General features: G+C 41.1%; 1 protein-coding gene across 1 annotated transcript in view; it reads right to left on the bottom strand.

Annotated features, from left to right (window-relative positions):
• Positions 1 to 9,305: 9,305 nt before the first annotated feature.
• The window catches only part of st3gal3a (ST3 beta-galactoside alpha-2,3-sialyltransferase 3a), a 28,526-nt gene continuing 16,088 nt past the window's right edge, over positions 9,306 to 21,743 (bottom strand). Inside the window, exons 5-11 of the mRNA XM_047586564.1 lie at positions 20,825 to 20,919; positions 20,487 to 20,550; positions 19,864 to 19,959; positions 18,160 to 18,346; positions 12,506 to 12,652; positions 12,101 to 12,247; positions 9,306 to 10,634 (exon numbers count right to left, since the gene is read on the bottom strand). Coding sequence (XP_047442520.1) covers positions 10,530 to 10,634; positions 12,101 to 12,247; positions 12,506 to 12,652; positions 18,160 to 18,346; positions 19,864 to 19,959; positions 20,487 to 20,550; positions 20,825 to 20,919 — 841 coding nt within the window. The 3' untranslated portion in view covers positions 9,306 to 10,529. The remainder of the gene's footprint in view (positions 10,635 to 12,100; positions 12,248 to 12,505; positions 12,653 to 18,159; positions 18,347 to 19,863; positions 19,960 to 20,486; positions 20,551 to 20,824; positions 20,920 to 21,743) is intronic.

Below are 21,743 nucleotides of genomic sequence, written 5' to 3'. Positions count from 1 at the left end.
CAAAGATTAGCAATAAAACTGATTTGATTGCATCATTATTTTGTATGTAGTGGCAGATTTAAAATTTTGACGGTTGATGAATTTTACAGTTGAAGATGTAAAATTCTGACACCTTCATGGCAAAAATGTACACGTGCAAAAAACCAAGTCATAAAGTCCACACACATCAATGATTTTTTCACCGTTTTTTTCTCCATAAACTTCAGACCTGCTCAAAACTACCAAAATTTCAATAATTTTCACACAAAAACAGTAGGTGGAGGGGACTTTGGTTCATGTTAGATAGTCCCTCTGGCCACCTTTGTGGCCAAAATTTTGATTAAACTGGCACTGAAAGGGTTAAAATTCTGAAATTATTGAAGTAATTGATGAAAAAAAAAAGTCTTGAAAAAAATCTTGAGGATTTTATGTCAGTTTCTTTATGCGTGAACATCTTTGCCACAAAGGTGCCCAAAGGGTAATAAATTTGAGGAGGGCATAAGGGTTAACTGTGGCATCACACTTAGTTCTACATCGGCTGCACGGTTTACTTAACATCCCCAATGGGGAATGAGTGGACTTAGTGCAAACATTTGAAGGAGCTCTTTCTTTTACTAATCTGCAAAATAAACTTTGTGGGACGTCTTCAAAATCTGGTGCGTAATGGAAATTGAATGCAACTGTGCAGCTTTGGCCACTGTAGGTGCCACATTACACTTGCACCAATTACAGCAATTGCTCCCATGTAATGCAGCTCGAGCGCACAGTGGCACAGAGGAAACTAACCACACTGCGTCTCTGCCAACGTTTAAGGGACGTTTTGGCAGAAGAGGCCGACCGCAAGGAAACAGGCAGCTACTAACATTCATAGCGGTGCCTTGGGTGCGTTACAGCTTGATGCCGAGGCATCTGCTGCTCCGCGTTTGCTGCTCTCTGCCTTCCAACGGTGGCCCAGGCCCACGCAGATAACACTACCTGCCACGTCCCCGCTGATGCGGTGTTTTATCGGGACCTGGCAGGCACCTTGAAATCTGGGACGTATTGTGATGCAAGGGGGACTATCTTCTCCCGCTAGTGGACGTCTTGGTTTAGCGGAGACACCAGCTAAGTCCCTCGCTGTGGCCTCATTTCACGAAGCTCTAAACCTTTATGGAGGCAACGTTTTTCTGACCCCGGAAAACCAAAGGAATTCCTGCAAGTCTGTCAATATAGCCCATACGTAAAAAGTGTTCCCCACAGTTCTGCTGCTAGAGCCACTGCATCCTATAGCAACATTTTATAGAAGACGCACAAGTCTCCCGGGAGCCACGTTTATGCTCACTCTACAAACTGCTAATACACAAAGTCTAAATAAATTAAGCATAATTGGAATTTAGGAAAGAAAAGCCTACAAATATATAAGAGAAGAGAAACCACTAGTTGTGTTATCAAGCAAAAATGTAGCAAAAACCATCTTATATGTATTTAATGTGCACATATACAGTAATTAATGGATACATTTGATTTCCCTGCAGCTTCTCTACGTACTCTTTACGCTCACTTTTTACAAAATTCCTACTTTCTCCTGCTTTCGAATGCGCTTAAACTGTTCTCGTCCCACAGAACAAAGACACAAATTGAGCAGAGTGAAGAACAACATTGCTACTATTTAGCTCCACTGATGTATGCCTTTCTGTTTTAGATGTGATCTGAGATCGATTGCTGCCTAATTAAAATGACTGGACAGCGCGCTGCCTTGTGGAGACATTTAAAGTGAGCGCTGGAGTGGAAAATAGTAGTTTGCCGGGACATAACAAAATAATCAGTGCCAATTGAGTGTGGAAAACAATGTTATTTCAGTCAATAGCATTCGTTCATTTTACAGCTTAGCACCACAAAGCCAAAGTCAGGTCTGGAGCGGATGAACACATGGATGGAACAGTTCAATCGGTGCTTTTGGAGAAAAAAGAGGCAGGTTGAAAAAAACAAAACAAACAAAGCGCCCAAAAGCAAGAGTTGCGATCCCATCTGAACACAGCACATTTACTTCTGAAGTCACCCGAAATGCTGTTCTTTTCAAATGATAAACCCCCTCTGACAGTAAACACACGTAGGGAACACGCGGAAAAACGGCGAACACGTTTCGGGAACACATTTCCCGCAAGCAAGCGCTGGTGTGCAACCCTTAATCCTTTGTGACTTATCAAGATTGGCTGGGACTCAAGTAAAACTCCGCTCCAGCCCTTTTAAACCCTTCTCCTGATTGTACCTCTCCAGTCGGGAACACCCCCTCCAACGCACAGCATCTCCACAGCCCCCCCCCCCCACCCCCCCACCCCCCCCCCCCCCCGACTCCCGCCCCAAGCCAAAAACACAAGATTAAAAACCCTCTGAAGGTTGCAGCTCCTTCTACGGGCAGAGGCGGCTGCCTGCCTGATGTGCCGCTGGAGCCTGACCCCCCCCCGCCACCCTCTGCCAACAATGTCCCCCCCTCCCCACCTCCCTGAGTTTTGAAAGGCTTGTCTGATAGGGTATGGGGACGGTGGTGGAGGTTCGGTCAGGGGCGGCGGGGCAGGAGACAGCAGCTCAGAGGGGCACTGAGGAGTGACCCGGGATCCACCTCTTAAAACCACACATTTATTCATGACTAAACTGCTCACTGAGCTGCATCAGGGAGCCAGAGGTACCTGTGAACCACAGCTACAAAAAAAAAAAAAAACTTCTGACTTTCTGCCACAGCGGAGTTACTTCCCCCAGTCTTCTCCGAACCTCAGACGTACTTCTGAACGGCTTCTCTCCCCTCCCCCGTCACTATTCCCCAATCCTACTTTTTCAGAAGAAAAATGCCAACCTAATCATTTAGTTTTTTAATTTACAAGTTTCATACTTATGTGGATAAAGATAGTGAAAACACTGAAAGTAGTAGAACGGTACATTGGTTTTCCCAAGTGCAGGGCCAGTAACTATGCAAGAATGAAATCCATCACAATGACAAAGCAGAATCATATAACGATGTTTACATGCATCACATTTTTCTGTGCTGGTTTTGATCATATTCAGGACATCAGAGCCCCGGTTAGCCCGCTCCCTGCAGGCACTACGTGGGTAACATTATCCAGGTTTCCGATGTTTTCCCTCAACGTTTTAACCCCCCCTCCCCCAGCAGCCTCGTTTAATATACTCCGAGTACCACCTCATGGATTCTTAATGTGGGTGAAGGCTTGAAACCGCTGTGACTTCTCTGCTCAGGTGATAGCCACGTTTTAATGCTCCATATGTGCACGTGTCAGTGGAAGTCAATAAAAGTCACAATAAAAATCAAAGCGAGAAGCATCATCTCTGTGATCAAGATAGTGGTAGACTTGTGTGAAGTTAATTGAGCACGAGTTGTGGAAGTCGTGAACATTGTGCCGACTTTCCATCAGAATCCAGTTGACCTCATGTCTACCAACACATACAATAATTCCTTATGGTAAAGTGATGAATGACTACACACTATGACAGGGGCCTTCATCATTTCCAGGCCAAGGACCCCCAAACTGATGGAGAGATTAAATAGGGACCCCCTAACTTCTATATGTGTTCTATATTAAGTTCTATTCATAAATATACATTATTATCATTTTGCATTCAATATTAAGCTATAATTTATCCTTTTACTATAATATGTTGGATTCATGTTGATGTGTATTTAAAGAAATTTGAGTTTGTGGGGGGAAAAGTTTTTGAAAAAATATATAAAAAATGTCTAATCAACCAAATTTTTTACTTTTAGTTATAATGTTCAACACTTGGAAAACTCCTGCTATTGTCATTATTTTTCTTTTGAAGTGTCATTTCATCACAATTTTTATGGTTCTGACAAATATTTAAACAACACAAAGGATGATTAATGTTATAAAATTCCACATAAATTTAGCAATTATCTGCGTGAAATCATTATTTCCGATTTTTTTTTTATCATTATCCTTAAGTAAAATGAATGGAAAGCTTTGAACGAAGCGCCGGTACATGTGGAATACACGTGACACGTGATGTGATCTACTTTTCGAAACTGAACCGAAGCGGCCCCCGGTAGCAGCAGCAGAGAAGCCAGGCATGGCTGACTTAAAGCGCTCCGCACACACGAGCCTAGAGTCTCGAGTCAGTTCTGCTGTCCAAGAAAACCATTCCCCGAGCTGCTGAGGCAGGACCCCGTCCGTCCTCCACCTCCACAGGTCTAGGCTCCCCCAGCGGGGAGGCTCATTCTCAGCCAGCGTAACCCGCCACCCTGACCAGCCGTAAGGAAAACACCAACCACCTGTTCAGACGTACAAAACTCCATGTTAGGATGGCTTCAATAAACAGAAGTTCATGTCAATAAAGAAACAGTCCATTTTAGGTGCTGATTCTGTCTTATTTGAGTCCAACTCTCTGTGGGGAGAAAGCAAACTCAGCTCGATCGAGGAATCTAAACAATCTAAACCCCTTTGTTTGGAGGTCGAGGTTTAGATTAGCTCTTGAAATGTCTCTAATGAGCCTAAATTACAGAAGGCAACTACAATTACCATCAGTAAAATGTGTTAAAGCTTAATTTTACCATTAACTTTAAAATAGGTTTGATTAACTTGGCTGGTTTGATGATTTTCACCCATCCGGCAAATTATAAGTCAAAGGATCCAAGGAAACCTTAGGTTGAGAGCAGTTTAGTTTTAATTCCACTCAAGGCAACGCTCACTTGAAAACACGTACAGGAGGCCTCTCGACTAATAGTAGAAATTGAACAGTGGTTCAAATGGGGGATGAGCTGTTCTTCATGAATCACGCTGACACGATGATCACATAATTACATCAAAACTCGCCTGCGGCTGCTTTGCATTCTTGTGTAGCTGTAGAGACATTTCTTTTCTTTTCTTTCTGTGTGTTCCCACTTTTGTTTTACCTTCCGTCCCCTGAACTCTCAGAAGTCGGCCCCGGCTCTCCCTCCCCTCCCAGGGCTCGCTCCTTTTCCTACCGTACGTCTGACCGGCTGCACCTAATTATTTGCCCATAAATCTCCACCACACACAAACACTACATCATCATCAGTCCTCCACACTTCCCAAAGGAAATAATGAACTTTTCCCTGCCAACAGAATGATGCCTTAACCCCTCAGAAAAAAAACAACAACTAATGGCTAAAATAATTTGATTTCAATACTCATTTAAACTCGGCTTAGCCCCTGTCCGTATGATGTATTTACAGGTGTATGGATATCAGCTGCGCAAACAGTGTGTTGGTGCGGGATGAATAATGCGGAGGAAATGGGATCTCGGGAGAGGTTGCACAACCTGAACTCCTGCTTCATGTAGTTTATCTTGTAAGCCGCTACTTACATGTGACTTCAGAACTAAAAGCAACACACATGCCTGCGTTTTAGAGAGTGACGTTAGCGGGTGATGAAGTGATGTGAGCGGGCTGCCAAACCACACATCACAGCTTCAGTCACGGCCAATTACGACTGGCAGCCGATCTTAGGCAGCGGGCAGGAACAGACAGAAGCATCCTGGCAAAATAACCCGGTCGTCTGCGTGTGTGTGTGTGTGTGTGTGTGCATCAAAACCTGCAATCAGCGCACACCCTCAGGTCAGGATGCTCGTAGGACTCTCAGCAGTCATGCTATCATGTCGTAGAAGGAAGGACCTGATACCTCAGCGTGGCTTTGTTGTTCCAGACGGCCTTTTGTTTTTCTGTCCTCGGTGGCTCCCTGAGTCCGGCTGAGGTGACATGGGGTCACGGTTATCTTGGGTGGCCTTTTTTTTTTTTTTTTTGAAGTGGCTTCCCACTGCGGGCATCACAAAATGCAACAAGTGGCCCAGTGGCACAGCAATTTGGTTCACACAAAATCTGGTGGAAGAGAATCCAGGTGATTGTGGTCCTTGTACGGTTCATGTAAACTACTGGCCCAAAAGTTTTGAAATTTCTGTTCACAATGTCTTTCTTAAAAAACAGCTTTGGGACGTATTTATTTCATTTTCAGACTTTGCTCTTATTGATATGAATGGTTTTCCTCAATTTACGTTTAGGTGTAGATTTGCAAGGGTCACAACTTCATTATTCAATTTAACTCTTTGTGTTTTAAGAGTCTGAGTACAAATGTCACCTTGTGGAACGAATGCTTCGTATATGCCATGCTGCTGTTAAAGCCAGAGGAGGTTACTTTGAAGAAAGCAAATCTAAGCAAGAAAAACTAAAGTAAAAATGCCTTCTGATAAGTGACTCTTTCGATAATAATGTTTATTTTGCTGCAGTACCAATGAAACTATGGTCTTTTATGTACAAATTTGATGTTGCTTCCAAACGTTTGGCCTCTAGTGTATACAGTATATACGTATATATGACTGAGTCACTTTATGTTTAGACTCCATCCAAAACGTAAAACTATAAAATAAAACTATAAAAATTAAAAAAAGAAAGAAAAAGGAAGGACACAAAACAAAGTCTCACAACATCCTGTAAAGTTCAGGTTATGTCTGCAAAACTTACAGAAATGTACAAAAAACACAACACCTAAAGCTGGGGACACACCACACAACTTTTCACAGTCTTCACAGATCCTGAGAAGACTAGGGGTACACACTAACAGGCTTCAGCAGATTTTTGTGTGACGACTCAAAGACTGGGGATCACAGTAACAACCGATTAGGAATCACATGATTTGTCGAGGCAAATGAACGCATCAAACTCTCACGAGGACGGCAACAGTTGCCTCATGCCCCGCAGCCAACGTCACATCGGAACTCGTGCTCCTCCTGCCACAACCCATTAATCTCTCCTCCATTTCTGTCACCACTCTCCCGCTCTCACTCTTTCGCCGACGTCGACGATTCTGGCGCGACTCCCCGCGTCCCACCCTCTCTCTTCCATTGGCTGTTTGGAGTCGACTCGGTGATGGGTTAGTCTCAAAACATTCAAAACGTGTTCGATTGACCGACGTCGGGCCTGTTCCCCTCACGCACCCACAGATTTCTGAGCCATGCAGACACTGTCCCCAAACTGGGTGCAGACTTTGTCCGACTGGGAATCGCGCGTAAACAGAATAGAGTCGCAAACTAGGATAGCTGTCACCACCACAAAGAGAAACAATCCCAGAAATGATGAGAGAGCCTCACAACGGCAGTGCAGGCATGAGTACTGTTCTGCATCATCCCAGGTAGAGAGCCTCTCCGCCGTTCACCTCAGTGAGCGAATTACGGTCAAAGTGCTGCACTTTGCATGGATCCCTTGGAGAATTTAACAAGAGTTCAAAACAGATGCATTGTTCCGCCGTGGAGCGCAGGCTGTCACGGGGGAGAGTGATGTGGCCTTACCCAGCGCAGTTGCACTGTCATTGGTAATAAAGGAGAACGCAACATGACCCTGTGCAGCTACACTCTCCTGCAGCACGGAGCCCAGCTCCAGGATTAATTAAGACAAAACGACGGTCTGAGACGGCGGGGCCGGGGTCGGGTTGCGCAGATGAAAGGAGAGCAAGCGAGATGAAAACCTCGTCTGTAACCGGAGCCGGCGCTGGCCGTCGCAACCGGTATGTGGATGCTGTCCCTCTGTGTCCTCACCATTCCCATGTTGTCATCCCGAGGCCACCTACATAGTAGAGATTAAGGTCTGTTTGTGTGCACTCACCCGGTGACACCCCCCCACCCCCCCTCCGCCGCCCCCACAACACCGGCTGAGAACACGTCCAGGTCAAGGATCTTCTTTTAATAGTGGCCACCTGCTCCTTCTGCCCATAGCAAAGCTGTTTGTGATCTCACACTTTCTAAATCGGTTTTCTGTTCACCGCCCGGCCGCAACAAGGATGAAGGGCGTAATAACTCACCGCAGGTTTGTCGAAGTCGCATTTTTAACGCGTCTGAACTTTGTTGGGATATTGTTGTCAGGTGGAAATTTCTTATAAATGCCGCTGTTACTCTTGCTGTGTCCAACACTAAATCTGTAGCACTTGTGAACAAGATCTTTTGTTTTGGAAATCTAAAACTAATCAATATTTTTTACAGTGTTGCCCTGAGCTTGGAGTATTTTTGGGCCGTTTCAGGTTAATATCAGATCGAGTTCACATGAGTGCACCAGGTGTCAACGTCAAAAAGACCCAGTGAAGGTAGTAGAGCATTTTTTGAGCAGAGACAGAGAGTTTTAAGTGAATATTTGGTGTTTTTTTGTTATTATAAATCTATCTTAAAGGTTTTGCACACTCACTGCTGTGTTTAGGCTTGATTACTTGGTTAGAAAACTGTTCTAAAATTAATATTTTAACTTCTGGCTTCAATAAGTATTGAAGACATATATAACCGTGTGTAAAAGTATCTCCCCGTATCTCAACAAGTCTAACCATGTCTAGTGTCATATCAGAGGTATTTCAGAGAGGACCAGGTATGACGAAAACTGACGTCTTCTTATATACATGAGCTGGTAGATTTAATATGTCGTGATGCTCTAAGATCACTCATGCCAATAAATATTGAAAATGAGACAGTGTCACTGGAAAATCTACTGCTAAATGTACTGCTTTAATGTTTCAGGTACATTGTTGTGCTCCAAAGATTAGACCAAAATTTATTTTCATAACCTTTTAAATATTTCATTTGAAACTGAAGAAGTGGTGGGTGCTGCTACTACGCCTCTTATAAGATGATGATTAACGTAAAAAATATAAAATTATAGTAATAAAGCTATTTAGTCCTTAACAACTCTCACAGAAACACATCTGTCAGTGGCTGATCTCTGGAAACATCTGTCTGATGATCAGACATGAAGCCGAGGTTTTTAAAATCTACAGACGGCAGTGGCATCGTTGACGACATAAAAGTGTTCAGCAGAGTGAAATCTGAACATTTTTACACCGCAGACATATAGAGGGAGACAGACGACAGTAGAGACAGAGAGACAGAGGAACAGAGTCAAAGTGAGAAAAAAAGCAAAAGAATGAAAGAGAAAGAAAAAACAAAGCAAGATGAAAATAAACAGCAAAAGAGAAAGAAAGAAAGAAAGAGCGAGTGAGATCATCTGCATGATGTCACGTCTGAACTTTTATCTCAAAGCTCTTTCTAGTTCAGTAAATGTTTCTCTTAACACCCAGATCTGTCCTCAACTCGTGTTTGGACCAAAGTGTTGGATGTTCATTTGTGGTTCAGTCTCTCAGAGGCTGTGAACAGATGTGTAGTAACTTCCTGGAGTGTGTTATTCTAATGGTATCTATCTATCTATCTGGACAGTAGCTGAAACAACATTTATTTAGATTGTCTTGAACATAAAGTGATTAAACTCGGCTTTTCAGTACTTCACACTGAAAGTAAACACAACTTGCTAAAAACAAACAACAAAAAAAAAACCCCAGCATCATGATATCTTTATTTACAGGTCTCTGTGTATGGCCGACAATAAATATAAGGTTACTTTGGCTTGAGGATCCAGCCAGCATCAAGTCCATGAAGACCTGCAGAGAGCTGAGCACTAACTGTGGAGGCCGGCGTGAATTAAGCGAGAATAATACAAACAGACTTCACTAATACGGCTGATCTCTGTGAAGAAAGTAAGACATGCTGGTAAAGCTCAGGTGAAGTTCGATAGTAACACTGACCGTGACTGATGTCTGAGGGCCTGAGATAGCAGCCTCCGGTAAGGCTGAGTGAAGTGACTCCCATATGATTGTACGCAGGACTGGCTGAAATGGCACTTTGGCTACGATGGTAGCAGCACAAGTGATTTAAAGCTGTTCAATCAACACATGCTATGCAACGAAACCTACTAAAATATCTCAAAGAAGAACGAATAATAAAAACCTCTGCAGAGCTACATTGGTGCTCCTTTCTCAAATATTTACAACAGGTGCATCAATGCTTTTAAATTGGCTGTAGACAGCAGTCAAAGGAAAACCGTTTGATTTCTTCTTCTTCTTCAAAAACTATGCAAGGAAGCGATCTCCACTATATGTACCATGAAGACAATGTCATTGAGTGTTAGTTTTAAGTCGAGCTAGTCCGGGACGGACTGTCATGTGTCCTGTAGTGTGCACCCTGTTCCACGCAGACACTGGAAGATATGCAGTAAATCAGTGACTATACATTTGCTGTTGATTACATTCACACGTGTAAGCAGAAGGACACTTATAGAGGTATTCTTGGCATAGGCTCAATGTTTAAACCCACTGTCGTCATCCTCGCCTCTTCTCTCTGTCAGAAGGGGGGCAGTCAGATCCAGGTCCTGGTTTAATATCCCAACACTTACCTATCCCCGAGCCAGGGCATCTAAACCATGTAAATATGCACTAACCTAGGGCAAACAGCTGGGGCAAGCTAAATACTCTGATAAAGTGAGGAGTTGATTTAACAGTGTCGATACGCAACACGGGGCCGGTCAGTGTGTCCGGCTCAGTGAGTGTCTCTACGTTTTGTCCACGTTGAGTGACGGCGGCCGCTCTGTGCTGGGAACGAGCCCCACAGAGCCCTCCGTTCTCCCTCCGTTCTCCCTCCGTTCTCCCTCTTCAGACGCAAAGAGGAGGAACAGCCGAGCTCATTGCTGCAGACCAGGACTCACGAACCCAGGGTGGAAACCGTCAGCATCCTGCACCGCAGATTCCACCGGTCAAGTCCTGGACGACGCCAGCCTTCACCAGCTTCATGAGGAACTCCTTCTCTTTAGATATGTTGTGAGTCCACGACTGCAAAGGGAACAAAGGCAGTGTTTCAGTCTTTCAGATACAAGTCGTCTGAAAATGTCGATGGTGAGTTGAGGGAAGTCTGGGAGAGGTTACTCAGTTATTAATAGCAGAAATATTATAATTTTAAACCAAGCGTAAGGACACAATGACAAAGGCTTGTGGACTGAATCAACTACACTGGCCAAGAGTGGTTACTCTTCTGTGGACACTTTGTTTTTCACATAAAACTGAATGGGACTTTCTTAGAGAATGAGATACAACATGAACATGTGCCAGACAGATAAGTCATAGTACTAATTAGTTCACTAATAATGATGTGTGTGTGGTTATTACACATTATTCATTAGAGTAAAAACTGCGTTATTATGAAAATCCCACCTTTTTAAACTTAGATTTGTTTCTGTGATTATAGTGCTCTGAATGAGTGTAACTGCTCTAAATTTCATACGTCACCAAAGCCACTACTAGAAATGATTCATGAAGCTTTTAAAAAATGATGCTTTTATACAACAACTTGGTTAGAATTTGAACTCATTTTTATTTATGAATGTTGTTTGGGAGAACCATAAATTAAAAGTAAAGTGTGCAGGAAACAGTGGCTCAAACACCTGTGATCAACGTGAACTGTAAAAAACTCTAAAGCACACTGAACCTTTAACTCTGATTTCGTACACACAGTAGAGGAAAATAAAGTAGGATGCTGAGTTGGTCGGTGTTGTGCCTGTGTAGCACTCAGAAATATGACACATCACACATCACAAAGTCTTTCGAAGGCTATGACCGTGACAAACAGTAAGTCTTGACACTACTGGTGAAGTGTTTTCACACAGGAAACAATATGAGAAAGTGTTTAGATGCAGGTCCTCCTGTATAATATACCGTATTTTCCGGACTATAAGCCGCTACTTTTTTCCCACGCTTTGAACCATGCGGCTTATGCAAAGATGTGGCTTTTCTGTGATTTTTTTTTTAAATAAATAAACCCTTCACAAAAACTGGCCGCATGCGAAAAGCATCATTTTCAGCCAGCTTTACCCCGGGATGACAGTGACACGGAGAGCAACACTGACATAGACATAGAAAAGGTATGTGACGAAGCTCTTCTGAGGCTGTTCAACTCCGACGCTGAAGAAGATGAGTTCAATGGTTTCAGTGCAGGAGGAGGATGAATAAACCAATAACTTTTCTGTTTTGTCTGATCAGCACTTTTACTTTTATGTTACAGACACCTTTCGGAAACTGATCAGTTCAGTTATGTTCAGTTAAACTAATCAGTTCAGTAGATATCAGCGGCTTATAGCCCGATGCGTCTTATATATGCACATTTCCATTTTTAAAAAAAAACTTTGTGGGTGTGGCTTATATTGAGGTGTGTCTATAGTCTGGAAAATACGGTAGTTGTTCCTGTTGCTACTGTTTCACATATTCTACATTGTGTTACGTTAATAAATAAGGTTGTTAGTCACCTCTTTAATGGCCGACATCCTGATCTTCTCATAATAGTGCAGGGGGGCATGGGGGGTGCTCATGTTGTAGCCAAATCCAGCCACAGCTACTTCATCACAGTTATGCAGGGCCATCGTTATGGCAACAGCTCCCAGGGTTGGGATATTCTGAAAAAAAACAAATGCAAAGGATTTCTATGAAACAGATAAGTGAGACAATCTACACAATGAACTGTGTCCATTTATAACAGCCTGATGTTTATACTGTTGGTTTATTTGCAGGCCTCCGTGTAGGAGCTTGAATCCCCGCGGCATCCGATACCCTTCTAATGCAAACAGGTGTGTTTAACATCCTGCCGTTTCTGCTTCTTCTCTACCTAGAAGTACAAAATTAACCCGGCGCCAGGTAAACAACTGGTCTCTCACCCCTCGGCCCATCTGTCCATTGTTGTGAGGTAAACCGATCAGCTTAAAGGAGGCCTCCTGTATGAAGTACGGGTTCAGGATGCGCATCTCGCTGGGCTCCCTGGGAACCTGTCGGGCCACGGACTTCCAGAAACCATCGGTGCTGCGCTGAGACACAAAAAGAGAGGGTTGTGTGCACCTGCATTTTATGGGAATGATCATAGGAGTTAATGGAAAACAATCAATCTATAGACATATAGGCATTATACAATATATATACATATATATATATATATAAAAACACTTTCATGTACAAAGATAAAATAAGAGATATGATAATAAATAGACCATTGTCTTTCTGTATAATGACAATCAATATTCTGATTTGTTAACACTTAATATTACCGTTACAAATCGAGATCAGTTTGTACCATCGGGGTGAAAAGTGGGCAGCAGCATAAATATGATGGTGCATAAGCAGCCTGGTGAAGGATATAACATGGACTGGGGCCTCGGGGAGAGGTCAGCACCATTAAGACACTGATGAAAAACAAGAGGAGCAAACAAAGCCAGCCAAGAGAAGAATGCCTTTGTATCACTATACCTTGGGGCCATTACACTAATTATAGGCACCCTGCCCAGACGTCCTGATGGCTCTTTATAAACAGTTACTTGGATACCTGCTTCTGGGTTCACTCTGGCATTTTGGAATTCAGGACTAGGGGGAAGCCACATAACAGCAATGGGATGAGCTATTAGCTTACTTGCATAGCAGCGTTACCCTGATAGACTGCTCCTCCTCTTTTTTTTTTTTTTTTTTTCTCCCCAGATCAATTTGCTTCTCTATTGGAGGTGGAAACCCAACCCCTCTGCTGGCAGCACTGGGACACAACAAACCACCTGCACACAAAAGGCAGGATCCAATGACGAGCAATTCTCACGACCCTTTAATAACTGTATTATTATGAATTTATTTGACCCGTAACAAGCAATGCAACAATTAATCTGTTCAACATAATCCAGAGAGAGAGAAACACACCGTGCACAACATGCCCGGCTTTCAGATTCAAGATTGTTCTCCAAGAAAATAAAGAAAATTTAAGTTTCAGTTTTTACACCACACACAAAACCCTCTGAGTGGAGCGGCTCAGTCAGTAGGCATTACGAAATATTCCCCCCATGAACAGGTCCAGTGGCACTTGGAAGGCTAAATTGAGAAGCATCACTCGTACATAATTTATAAACAAGTAATTCCATCACACCAAAAAGCCAAGAAAATAAGTCTGGCCCTCAGAAAGGAGGAAGCGTAAGGAAGCTCACTACCATTCATAACTGTGAGTGAGTGAGTGACTCCTGTCACAAAGTGTGTAAAAGAAGCCAGTCTCATCAGCTTCAAAGTCCTGCAACACAACTGTAGTTTCCTCTACCGATCTGCGTGGCAGTGTCAAATGTTACACCTGTGTGACCTTTACATACGACCGTGCCACCTGTACACAGAGTAGTTATATGACCGGTTATCTAACAGCATCTAAAGGCGGGAGTGTTTCTATGTGTCCTGGACGCTCACACTGAATCAGGTATGAAAATCCTCCTGGTAAGTTCCAGTGAAAGAAGGTACAGCGGAGAAATAGACAATAAATTAAACTTAAATCTGCATGCTTTCTAAATTCAACCATTCAATCATTCCCATGAAGAAAACTATATCAGAAGCCACGTTGTTATGAAGTTATGACAATAGTTTAATGGAGTTAAGTTTAACTGTAGACAAGGCAGGAGTCTGTACTTTTTTTTTTTTTGACAGAACTGACAACAAAGGGGAAGTCTTTCTGCATTACAGCTGCTACAGTGTCCACACCGTCTTCAGCTGTCCACCTCTCAGTGGAAGTGAAACGTTATCCAGTGATGGGACCACCCTGGTGGTCACCCACCTCCTCCTGAAGCCTCGGCTTCCTTGTTGTGCCTCCAGTGCTGCAGGAGAATGACGGCTGCCTTATGAAATGCATTACTGCTTAAATCTCACACTACTCCGGGGTATTGTATTCAATTTAGTAGTTGGTAGATTTGTTTCATTTTATTTATCCTAGTAATGATATCTTTTTATTTATTTTTCTATCTGTTTCTGGTTATTGCATCTGCTGTTGTTGAGTTTGTGTGTCCAGGTTTTATCCGTGTGAGCAGTCAAACACCATTGACTTTACCTTGGGATCAATAAAGTGTATCTATTCTATTCTATTCTATTGGAGTGGACAAGCAAGCATACTATAGTATATACCAGGGTATTCTCACTAGTAGTAGTCTAATAATAGGTATATCTGATCTTTTAATAGTTGCACCGTGTAAAAAGGTCAACTGAAAGTAAATTTTGATAATGCAGTTTTATCTAATCTCCTTCCTCCTACGTGAATAATAGAGAATAGAAAACAATATGTCAACAACTTAAATTATTTAATTCTTCATTATGGCTATAGTTTGGATGCTGGGTTGTTAATATTAATAGGTTACCAACTGCTGTTAATAGTTTGAAGTGAGAAGCAGAAGAGAAGGACCAGAGTGAGAAATCTGAAGAGAAAGGAGAGGAGAACAACAGACACGTGTCTTACGTGAAATTATCAGTCAATATTTTTTTCTTCAAGCCGTAAGCTAAATATTAACGTCCTCCGCTAAATGTGCTCATGGTTGTCATTAAACAATAAATCCATAACTGAGCAGATATTACTCGTCTGTTTGGGGACGTGATTGGGAAGGTGAGGCAGAGCAGTGAGGCCGGTCATTGGTGAACTTGTGTTGCATACAAATTATTTAAATTCAATGTGATATAAAGACTTTTATTTTGTCAGTTTGTTAGTGAAATAGATAGAAAACACTTTTCCAGAGATGTTGTGCTCCTTGTTACATTGATTCCCCTAGTTTTTGTTTCCCCATAAATATGTCTTGTTTTTCTGTGAGGTGTACTAAGGGTTTCTTCTCATATTCTTTTTTTTTGTAAGAAAATGTTGCACAAAAGCACTGCTTTGGTTGATCAGACATTTTTATACATTTTTTAAATTTTCCCCCATTAATTTAAATTTCTTTAAATACACAATAACATGAATTCAACATATTTTAGTAAAGAGATAAGGGATAACTTGATACTGAATGCAAAATGAAAATAATAATGTATATTTATAAATAATTTGATATAGATTTAATATAGATCACATACAGTAGGTAGGGGGTTCCTACTCAATCTCTCCATCAGTTTATGGTCCTCAGCTTGAAAAACATTGAAGACCCCTGATTTATGGTTAATGCACTTGATATTCAATTTCCTGAACTAACTTTCGTACTCATAACTCGACTACTGGTCTGGCTAATGACGTTAGCTACATCCTCCAGTTAGATTTGAATCGTCGCTCTTCAACTTTAAGATGGTGTAAACCATAAAGACATATGTGACATTATTATTGTTGTCTCTCGACTATTTTCTGAGTAGTTTGATGGAAATCTGTCACACAATCAACACATACAGTATATGTTAAAGCAGCTTCCAAACCTTAGGCCTATTGAGGTACAGGCCACATGTTCTGTAGTGTTCTTGTGTTCTTTCAGGGCCTGTGTCTGGGAACCAGACAGACAGCTGAAAGGACTGAACAATGTGACCTCCAGTAGATAAGAAGTACAAAAAAAAAGGTTTGAAACCAAACCTTGATGACTGATCTCCTGATAGTGTGCTCACCATTTGTCTGCTTTATTGTGCTTGGGATACAGCTGTCCTCTAATGAACCTCCAGTCTAGCCATGATTTGATGCAGAGAAAGACCCTCTTTGCTAAGGATCAATTTGGCTAAGTCTCCTTTGTTGTCCAGTCTGACAGCGCTACTTATGTTCTTCTAGAAACTTGAGACACAGACTTATTTATAACAACTGCCCCATGCTGTGTTACCTGAACAAGCCTCTCATACAGTTGGGTTCATATCCTGCCTGTACAACAACCCCTGTTTTCTGGGGTTGAAAAATGATTGAGAAAATGAATAACAATGAATAATATGATCAGTTTGTTGGGCTTTTTTTTAAATTAATATTTTTTTGTCTTCAGTCAGTGAAATGCATGCAATTTCTACACGTTTCTTACAAAATGGATGAGAATACACTCAACTTTAAGCACATATTCATTATGTAGTTGTAACTCAAACATGTTTTGGTGAACCGCTCAAATATACCTTTCATTTCCTTAAGATTGCCTGATTAGAATTTGAAATATTTCCTATTTCAGGACTTTTTAAATATTCCCGTATATATTTTCTGATCATTTCCAGACTTACAGGAAGATAGGAACAGATTTTTTTTCACGTGGCCTCAGACATTAAACTAAACTAGTTGTTATTATTATTTATTATTAGGGCCAAATGTGCAACATAATAAAAATGTAGTAAATTCCATATTCACATTAGTGTGGTTATTGTGTGGTATTGCATACATTTAGTCGACTTTCATTGTTATAACTGAGTAGAACAAATAAACACAACATCATTGTGTCTACCACTAAGATTTTCCGTGGAAAAACAGACACAGCGAATGTTTTGTAGCAAACAAGACCAACAAAGTAATGGATACGAGAAATGACAGAACATTAGAAGAAACCACTCGACTCTGGGCGTCCGTGAACATTTGACCTCTATTTGTTCACTTGTGAGGGAGGAGGACCGGAGATTAAGTACAAAGTAGGTTTGTTGTGACTGCGACAGTAGGAATGTGTTACATTCCTACTCAAACGTGTACGACCATAAAGCTCGTGCCCGCGGCTGGTTGTTGAAACAGACACAGGCAGCTGTAGTGGTAGAGGAGGTGGGCTTGGTCTGTTAAGTTAAAGTTGGGGCTTATGAGAACCACCCAAAGCCCTAAACAAAGCGACAACGTGATAAATGGGTGCTGCACACGTTAGTACACATTCAAATCAATAGCAGAATGAAAAAAAAACAACAACTAACGAAGAGGAAAGTGAAACACAGGATTTTAAATATTAGACATTCCTAGTAAATGTTTAGGAAACTGGTCAAATGATTGATTTTATTTTGTCTAACTGAAATGTGACTCATTTAAATGGCAGTTTAATTGAGTCATTGCCCATTTCTATGTATCCATCTCAAAGAAATTTCTTTTCATTTCAATTCTATTTATAGAAGTAATATTTCAGTGCCAGTACAGAGCAAGTCCACTAAGCCAGGAAAGATAGTTTAATAAAGAGTTTAATAGTTTAACATAAAAATGCCTCCATGATGCCTGATTACAAGTTCAGTGGAGGGGAAAGTTTGCTCGTGTCTTTGTGCTATACAGTATGCGTTGTAAATAGATATATATTTGAATATTCTGAGGTTTCGAATTAGGGGCAAAACAAACTAGTTCACAACATCCCTACTTTATTAATAACTGACTGACAAGCAGAGAGGCCTGTTTTTTCACGAGTTCTATTTAGCCACACTTCTGCAAGTCTATTTTAGAATCCAAAGCAGTTCCTGTTTCTGACTTTTTCAACATTTAGTTCTATATTTGTGTATTTCCATCCTGTTTTTACGATGCTCAGGTGGATGTGAAAATTCCTGTGGCCCATCATGTGATGCGAAAGGAATAAGTTAGGGAGACTGCTGAGCTACATTTGCATTTTTAGATGTGGTAGCAGAATCAAATACTTTTCTTTACCAGTTTCTGGTTGAAAACCATGTGCCGGAGCCACTTGAAATCCAGAGCTTTAAAAGCAGAAAGGACAAACAGAGACTCAGGCTCGTAGCGTTCTGTCTTCTGAATGGCTCCCTCTGGATAAGTGATCCTCATAGTGGTCTTGGAGCCGACGTCTTTCTCAAAGCTTTTCACGGGGGCCTCATTTAGCCTGCAACACATAATGACAAAATGCATAACGCAAAACAAACTCCTAATCACACATTTGTCAAATTATCAAATATAAACACTTGAATGATAAACCAGCTCAAACAGCAAAGAATCCTTATTGTCCTCAAAGTCACTCAAACGGTCAACATTTATGTTCAGGACAGCTGGAAATATTAATTCATATCAATATACATAATCAGTCAATGACTAAAAACAGCTACTGAAATCAACCTGTGTTTGTAGAACCAATCAAATCAGTTTACCGTTGCCTTGATCAACTGATGCTAATGCTAACTCTGAATCAGCCAGTGGACGATGGATCCTTTTAGCGATGTATGAAGAATAACTGAAACTGAAGCCTGGTAGTTAAAAATTAAACATGCTAATTAAATTCTGTATCAGAGATTTAATTTACCAACTATTTATAATTCAGTTTTGACTTCTGTCCCCAAGAAGTTTCAACAACATTCACACATTGAGCCTCCAGGCTCCCATGGACAATAGCCTCGTTAGAGCTCTATTCATAGGGTAAGTTAGCCTAGGCACACAGTTCCCCCCATTCAAGAACAGGTAAGTACCAGCCATTATGGTAATTAGTGACCCCAGTTTCTGGTCAAGCAAGTTTCTGGTGGGTGTTACCCACAGAGTTTTTCCTATTTAAACCTCAATTTCCCACTAGTTTATCAGAACTGAAGAAGCTACTTGGATGAGTGGCGAAACGTCTTCAAGAAATTCTACAAGTCCAGCTGACCTTATTCAACGCTTTTTTGGATTACCATGACCTGGATGACTGAGAACCTTCACAGACACATGCTAATTAAAGCACATACAGTGATGTTTAAAAGTGTTTGTCCCTTTAAAAATTTTCTACATTTCTGCATAAAAATGAGTCAAAACTCGAGAGGATTTTCAAGTCCTGAAAGTGGATAACAAGAACCCAACATATGAATCAAATGTTTTGCTCTGCTTTTGTATATGTTTATTCATGAAAATGTATATTTTGTACATATCTGTGTGGTGTAAAATCAAGCGAACCCCCTACTGGATCACTGGATCATGGTACAGTGGGCCTCGACGTCATAACCTACACATGTAGCCAATGCCGGTGCAAGACATTTACGCTTGTGCCTCGCCAGTCTGACTCGCTCTGTAAAATGGGCACCCAAACACTAGTTGGTGCTGTGCCTTTTTTGCAAGTCGGGTTCATTTTTGTTTCCACTTCCTGCCCAAATTTCAACAATGGGGATTGAAACTTTCACTTAAATTTTGCCAAAGATGAGTCTCTGAATGTTTGTACCTCTGAACCTCCTCAGATAATCTCTCCTCAATGTGTTCCATCTTTAATGATTCGAAACAATCAATTTGAAAATTGCGCAGACTGGAGAAGCAGTGGGAAATACTGAAGCGGAAACACGCTACTGCCAAGCGGACCAATCACAACTCATTCGGTCTGTACAGCAATCAATTTGGATAAAAATTAAAAAAAAGTACGTAGAGGTTAAGTTTGTCAAAACGTACCTGACAACCACATCAAACTCGTCTATCCTCTGTCCCAAAGACTTGTTGAATAAGATTCCTCCATTCCCAACAATGACGCACGTCTTACAGCTCTTACTGTAACACAGACAACGATTCACTTTAAAACAATGCAACACTTTTCTTTATTACAGCCAATCCTCTTTCTATATAATCACTTCAGATACAACAGATATTGGTATACTTGCCTTCTTGGCTCAACTGGTGTAGATAAATGTATAAAGTTCAACACAAATGAATATAATTAATCACTACACACACCCATGTTCTTTCCTTGTGGAACCACACTCTGTCAATCAGGTCACAGAACAAAAGAAGAGTTACAGACTATTTGTACCTGGTGAGTGGCTTTAGAGCAGGGTTTATGGTGTGGGCTTTTTCTTTTCAGTCCAGGAACAATAAGGAATTTATTTTACCAAACAAACCTGAAGCTATAACAGTCCAGGCTACAAAGACAAATATAATTTGCACCTAAGTCAAACAGTTAAACAGAGTCTTTAGTGTCACATACATTTACTTTATTCGATATATTTCCCAAATCAAGTTAAAATCATTACCAAAAAAAAAGGTGTATCAGGTGATTTGCATCACAAGGAACAACTTACCTGTCAAGTTCTTCACCAAGACCGTACACTTTAGTAGCTGTCAGAAGGATATCTATGATTGCTTCTGCAGATATAACAACAAGTGAGATGAAAATGAAAAAAAAAAAAGCTTAGTCATGAATAGAATATTAAACAGCAAACACATGTGTTCCAGCCATTTCTATCACTGGTACAGAAGCATACAAATTTGTCACATCATTTACACAATGATCGTCTTTCTCCTTTCTTTCTTCATCTGAACCATCAACATAATCTCATTCCAACTGGACAGGTCACACTTTTAACCTTAACTAGTAAAAAACTTGCCTTCAAACAAGGGGATAAATGTGGGCTCATACCGTGCGATTTTATCCCAAACGGAGGTGGATAATCACCAATTTTGGAGAATCGTTTGTAATTTGGATCAAGGAACATGGGCGCCACTTTAGTGAACCTGTTGATGAAAAAAAACAACAACAAAAAAAAACATGTTACAGCAAGTAAGGATGAAGAAGTGGTATCGTTCAATATAGTACTTGTCCAAGACCCGCACAGCCCTGATGGGAACAGTGTAGATGCCCTGATTAATTGCTAAATGCACAAGGGGATTTGGAGCATTGAGTTTCCAGCTAATCCTCAGTCTAAGACAATCTTTTAGCAAAACAAAGTAAGGGAGACGACAGAGCTGCAAATTTCACACGTGAAGCTGGGAGCAGTGTTGGAAGACAAGCAAGATCCATACACGTGTGCACCAAGAAGTAGTTGGTGGTCAAATGACTCCACTGATCACAGTCAATTCAAATGATCCCATTCCATGTTTTTTTACATGAAACTAGTCGATTGGTTTTAACTGGATGTCTTTACCATATCACATGGCTTCATCCAGAGCTGTGGACTCAAGTCCTATGACTTAGAACGAACTGAACTATCTGACAAATCTGATGACTTTGTACTCAACGAGATCAAAATATGTTTTATTTTTTTTATTTAACCAGTTCGATATCTTTTACAAGGGAGAAAGTCTGGTCAAGAAAGTCGCAAGTTAAAATATTACTATGAATCGACAGGATATAAAAACCAAAACATAAACGCGTAAAACTATAACATATAACCAGTTAAAACCTAGAAGCATCGACAAGTGCCAACTGATTCACTCAAAAAAAACATTAGCAACTTGACTTGGGCACCAACGATTTTTGACTTTGCTTGGACTTGAGTCTCTGCATGTTATACGAGAGATTGATAATGAGTATTAACAGGAGCACAGTTGCATAAAAC

This window comes from Mugil cephalus, chromosome 6, assembly GCF_022458985.1.
Source record: "Mugil cephalus isolate CIBA_MC_2020 chromosome 6, CIBA_Mcephalus_1.1, whole genome shotgun sequence".
Lineage (NCBI taxonomy): Eukaryota > Metazoa > Chordata > Actinopteri > Mugiliformes > Mugilidae > Mugil > Mugil cephalus.
This window is presented reverse-complemented; position numbering and strand designations above follow the sequence as displayed.